The sequence below is a fragment of the Acomys russatus genome, chromosome 19 (genome assembly GCF_903995435.1).
Source record: "Acomys russatus chromosome 19, mAcoRus1.1, whole genome shotgun sequence".
NCBI classification, from domain to species: domain Eukaryota; kingdom Metazoa; phylum Chordata; class Mammalia; order Rodentia; family Muridae; genus Acomys; species Acomys russatus.
Window position 1 is genome coordinate 12713271 of NC_067155.1, and position 6000 is coordinate 12719270.

At 46.0% G+C, this 6000-nt stretch overlaps 1 protein-coding gene across 1 annotated transcript in view; it reads left to right on the forward strand.

Annotated features, from left to right (window-relative positions):
* The window catches only part of LOC127203656 (carcinoembryonic antigen-related cell adhesion molecule 3-like), a 30101-nt gene extending 24101 nt beyond the window's left edge, over positions 1–6000 (forward strand). Inside the window, exons 5-7 of the mRNA XM_051162480.1 lie at positions 1371–1727; positions 4351–4698; positions 5717–6000. Of these exons, the coding sequence (XP_051018437.1) occupies positions 1371–1727; positions 4351–4698; positions 5717–6000 (989 nt within the window). The remainder of the gene's footprint in view (positions 1–1370; positions 1728–4350; positions 4699–5716) is intronic.

A 6000-nucleotide genomic window follows, 5' to 3' on the forward strand; every position in this document is an offset into this window, starting at 1 on the left:
TGATTGTCTGTGATCAGTCAGTGCTGTGTGGGGCTCAGAAACACAGTTCTGTGTCTTCTGGCCTTTGAACACTGTTTCCATGTTGAAGTTTGAGCACTTATAGCAAGACACACATGGTGGAAACAAATGGGCATAGATCAGACTCCATTGTCTCGCTCCCTCTGCATCAAATAAGGTCTTCATGGAAAGTAACACAGCCTAAAATGTCAGACACTATCCAGTTGTTTGGTCATCTCAATGCATATTTTGCTAAGAAAGTCTCTGTGGGCATCAGGCAGGGGCTGGTTGTGGGAAACTATGGCATCCTAAGAGAGGTGGCCTACATCAAAACCTGGTTGTACTCATTCACACTAAGTTTAATTTCTAGTGATTCTAGGGAGCATTTTTCCAGGGGTGGACTATACAGTAATACTTCTCATTGCTGACAGAAAACATTGGTATTGACTGTCCATGTCAGACTGATGTGCTTATATTCTCCAAACGTGAGGGACATAAATCAAATCTAATAACTGTGGCAGAGAGTGTGGAGGAGTGCTGCTTAGTGGCTTGCTCCTCATTACATACTTAGACTTGATTCTTGTAGCCCCAGCATCCCTAAGGTTAGGATTGGAATTTCTTGCAATGAACTGGACCCTCCTATATCAATCAGTAGTGGCATTTTAATTGATGCTCCATCTTTCAAATCTACTCTTTTTCTTTTAAATATTGGTATTTCTAGACAGTTTCTCTGTGTAGCCTTGGATCTCCTGCCCTCATTCTGTTGACCAGGCTGGCCTCAAACTCACAGAGATCTGCCTGGCTTTGCCACCCTGAGTGCTGGGATTACAGGTGTGTGTCATTTTACCTACCTTCATATTTACTCCTGCTTGTGTGAAGCTCTCATAAAGCCAGTCAGAATAGTTCCTGAGCTTTTTCCAAGACTTGAACCTGCCACAAACCAGACTGCTCCCTGTCTTCACCCATCCCACCCTGTGAGCTGCAGGGCAGAGCAGCAAGAACATCTAGAAAGTGGAGTTAGGGGTTGACTGGAGCCATAAAGGAAATAAAAATAGTCAGAGAATGAAGATGGGTCTGGAGAAAAATTCAGAGGAGGCATAATCCCAACCTACAGTGTGCATAAATGTGTGCAGTGTCTGGCAGCCATGAAGACACCTGAAGAGAGACCAGCATGCAGAGGAGATGACACATTCCAGGTCACTGAGGGAATGAAGGATGTCCTGTTGCTGACCTCCACCATGTGAAATAGCCTCATCCCCATTTGTATCTCTAGGCTGAGTGATGGGTCAGTCCATCTCGTCAGGATGGGGGTCGCCATCTTTTCACCAAATACAATGATCTCATGGTATATGTTTTTCTCCTTTCTGTTCCAGCCTCCCTTTCTACCTGTTGTAACTCTCTCACCTCTGCCCCATTAATGGTCGATCAAGTGCCACAGAATGTTGCTAAAGGGGAAAGCGTTCTTCTCCATGTTCATAATCTGCCACAAGATCTGCAAGCCTTTTCCTGGTACAAATATTTGTATAAAAGCCAGCTTCAAAACATTGCAATATACAGCAGTTTCACGAAGTCCATCATGAAGGGTCCTGCCCACAGCAGAAGAATGGCAGTGTACACCAACGGATCCCTGCTGCTCCAGAATGTCTCTGAGGAAGATGCAGGATTCTACACACTAGAAACTGTAAACAGTGCCTTCAAAATTGCAACAACACACACACAACTACACATAAGTAAGTGGCTTCCATCATTGGGTATGTTGTATCCTGCTTTATACACTTAATTGTGATGTCTGGGTTGTGCCTGTTCTCATTCTCTCTCTCTCTCTCTCTCTCTCTCTCTCTCTCTCTCTCTCTCTCTCTCTCTCTCTCTCTCTCTCTCCTCTCTCCTCTCTCCTCTCTCTCTCTCCTCTTGGCACCATGCCACTCCACTGGGGATTGGGCACTTATAGGACACACATGAGTTAGGCTAACAGCATTAGATCAGGACCCTCACCTGTCCTGGGGTAAACTCAGCCCAAAGATGTTAGACTCAGCACATGCTTGGGTCTCTCACTGTGCCTATGGACTTGAGAAAATCTCAGGGAGTCAGTCAGGCCTGCCTGAGGAAGCCTCGGAAGCTTTATCTCACTGCTTGGTCTTACTTTCCTATTAGAGCTGACATGGGACAAGCCTTTATTGGCCTGTGGAACCAGTCAGAACACTTCCATGAAAGTCATGGTTAGTGTAGGTGCAGTGAATCAGCAGGGAGAATAGATGGACAGGTGCCCATGCCATAACTAACTGTTGTAAAGGTCAGGATCCCAAAAGGATGGGATAAAATGGGATAAAAGGCAAAAGTCTTCCTTGCAAGTGATTGTTCTAGTTGTCTATCTCTGAAATTCTCTCTTGCGGACATCTGGTAACAGAGGTGCTGATTTCGGACAGCTCTCAGACCCGAGGTGCAGTTCTCCATGTAATCACTAATTGGCTATAGAAGGGACACACTCACAACCTAGAAAATTATTTCCAGGATCCAGGAGGTTAATTGTAACCTGGCTTTCACTCCCATCCCTACAGACCTGAGGCCTCAGGCTCAACCTTCTCAGACCTACTCCTGAGTTTCTAAGCAGCACTACTCTGCCAGAGGATCCTGTGTAGTCACACTTCTCTCCTGGCACTTTCCATGGGGAAATCTAGACAGAGGACATCTGCATCCAAGGAAGGGCATGGGGAGAACCAATGCATAGTTCAGCACACACAGGAAGAAGCACAGTCCCAATGAAAGTCTCCCTTGGCAGATAGAGTCAGTGTCCTCTCATCAGGTCTCAAGCCACCTCCTGTTTCACACCCACATGCACAATTCCCGGACTCATGAAGCTCCTGGCTTTCATGACAATGCACTCTGGTTACTCCAGAGAAAATGGTTCTGTCCCTTTGCCATGGTATCACTTGGCTGGTCTTTTCCAGCCATGTCACCTTCCTGCAGGTCCTTGACAACACAGGGCAGACTAGGTTCTCAGGTAGGATTCTGTGTTATAAAGGACATGTTAGGAGGACAGAGAGGGAAGCCCTGTGGTGAGCTGTTGTCCTAGGGTACAGGGATGTCCATTAGCCTTGTTTCTTGTGTGTGGTCTGGAGGACTGAACCATCCCCCCCCTCTGTCTCTCTCCCTCCATCATTTACTTACCTATCTAATCTATCTATCTGCCCAATAAGACACCAGGCAGAAATATGTGTGGAAGGGACATAGATGGGTCTAGGACACCATCCTTGACAACAGTCAGCATTACCCTGGGACTGGCTCCTGCCTGGGAGGAGGCTCAGCTGAGCTTGGAGATAGGGCTAGATCAAATGCTGTTCTCCACAGAGTGAGGCAGAACAAGCAACATGTCCGAAGTGTCCCCATTGTGTACTACCGTGCAAAGGGCATAGCTTCTGGTAGTGGCTTCTGTTGACCCGACAACTTGGACAGCACTGCCAGATGGCAAGGGATGGGGAGGGAAACTCAGCGCCTGGGGGAAGGATAGGGAAATCTTAAGTTGCAACCTTAAGTTGTTCTCTGACCTCAATCTAGGTGTCATGACAAGTACCCACCCATCACACATGATTTCATACACCTTAACAAACACGTATACTCAAACCCACCAAAACCTACATACTCATTCCCCACAAATGAATAACTTAATGTGAGCTGGAAGTTTAAGTAGTGTCAGTATGTCCAGATATGAGAATTTTATTAACACCTGGAATTGAAAATTCAAGGGACTTTCATTCACCACCCACTTTTTTGTGGTGATTCTCTTTGTAGCCATGGCTGTTCATGAAGACCTTGAACACACAGAAACCTACTGGCCTCTGCCTACTGATTGCTGAGATTAAAATGTGTGCCACCATGTCCTCTCACCACCCACATGCATCTGAGCCTGTCCAACCTCTGGATTTCCAGAAACAGCAAACTAGTTTTTCCTAACAAGGCCCTAGCTCTAGTGGACTGGAAGACAAATAATAAATCCCTCATTGAAATGAAGTCCGGGGTTGATTGGAACAAGGAAAGGAGAATATTTAGTAGGTCAAATATTGAAGCCTGGTAGTTTGTAGGGGAATAAAAGATCAGGGAAGGCATCCTCTCCCACATTTTCCTAGTGTGAGCAGGTATGTGAGGACAGTGAGTGTAGAAACTTCATGAGGAGAGATTTCAAAATTGAGGAAATGACATTGTTGATCAGGTGCAGCAAAATGTTATTTTGTTGCTTCCCAACCACCTCTTCTGATTGGTGGACCTAGGCTTTGAGGACCCAGGGTCCATTTTTCACCAATGATAAAAGTCTCAATATTGATAAAATGTATGTCTATTCTCTTCTATCTTCCCTTTTAGACTGCATTCACCCTTCCACCACTGGCCAGCTCATTATCGAATCAGTACCTCTGAACATTGTTGATGGGAGCAATGCTCTCCTACTTGTTCATAATATGCCAAAGAAACTTCGATCCTTTTATTGGTCCAAAAGGGTAGCCATGCTCTACAAACATTTAATTTCATGGAATGAAATAACCACGAATAGGAGTATTCTGGGGTCTGGATACAGTGGTAGAGAGACAGTGTACCCCAATGGGTCCCTGCTACTGCACAATGTCACCCAGGAGGACACTGGATTCTACACCTTACAAATCTTAAATATGCAATACGAAACTGAGGAGACACACGTGCAGCTCCACATATACAGTAAGTGATTCTTCGTGTCATCTCGGTGTGGCTGGGGTCCAGTTCCCTTTACACACACAGTACTGTCAAGTGTGGACTATGCCTGCGCCCCCTCTACTTTGTGTCTCTACAGTGGAGTTTGAGCCCTCACACTGAGTAGAAATACAGAAATAAATAAGAATCCCTCACCTGACTCCATATGCAGAGGAGGATGTGTGTTGGGTAACTCAGCCCAAGGGTGCCAGTTAGCCTCAGACTCTTGGGGTTTCACCATAAATGTGTCCCTGATAAAGATTCTACAGATGTCAGGCAGGGACTAGATGAGATAACCATGGTTTCAAAATTATGAGGTGAATATCAGGAAGTCAAGGGTCCCAGTCTTTGTCCCAGACTCAACACTAGTTGTCCCCAGGGAGCATCTCTTCAGAACTAGAATTGGATTTCCTGTTGAGAACAGGGCTTTATTGACTGTCCAAGTCCCAAAAGTGTGGGAGCAGCTGTGCACCACCAAGGCAACTGCAGTTATGTAGGTCAGCTGGGCATCTCTTTTTCTTGAGTGTCAGTGGAGAGGTATCAGGTCATAAACCAACTGATCTGATGGGCTTAGGAGACTTACAGGAAGGACATGTTCTCAAGGAGAGGGACAGAGGAGACAGTTCTCCAGGAAACTCCTTGTCCTTATGGTTCAAGAATGGACAATTCTTTTCTGCTGGTAAAGAGTAACAGATGTTGCTCTTTTGAACAGCCATCCCATCCCAAATCATGCCCTTGCTCATGTCAAAGTGTAACTCAAGGACACAGCAATGGATATGTACCATGTGTCAAAGTATAGGCAAACTGAGCCACATCAGATTCTGTGTCAGAATCAGGGTCACACAGGCCATGGGTGGCAGGTCCAAAACAGAAGAAATTTATCTGTTGTCACAGTCCCAATGTCTTCACCCTGGAGGCTCTTTTAGATGTCTGTTGACTACACAGGGGCTGGTTAAGCTCTCCAAAGGATGACTGTCATTTGGTGCTCTCCTCTGTTTCTTCACAGAACCTGTTACACAGCCTATTATTCAGGTCACCAACACCACAGTCAGAGTACAGAGCTCTGTGGTCCTCACTTGTCTCTCATCCGACACTGGAATCTCAACTCAGTGGTTCTTCAATGACCAGAATCTGCAGCTCACAGAGAGGATGACTCTGTCCCCAACAAAGTGCCAGCTCACCATAGATCCTGTCAGGATGGAGGACGCTGGAGAGTATCAGTGTGAGGTCTCCAACCCAGCCAGTTTTCAGATCAGTCTCCCAGTTAGCCTTGCTGTTAGGAATGAGTGA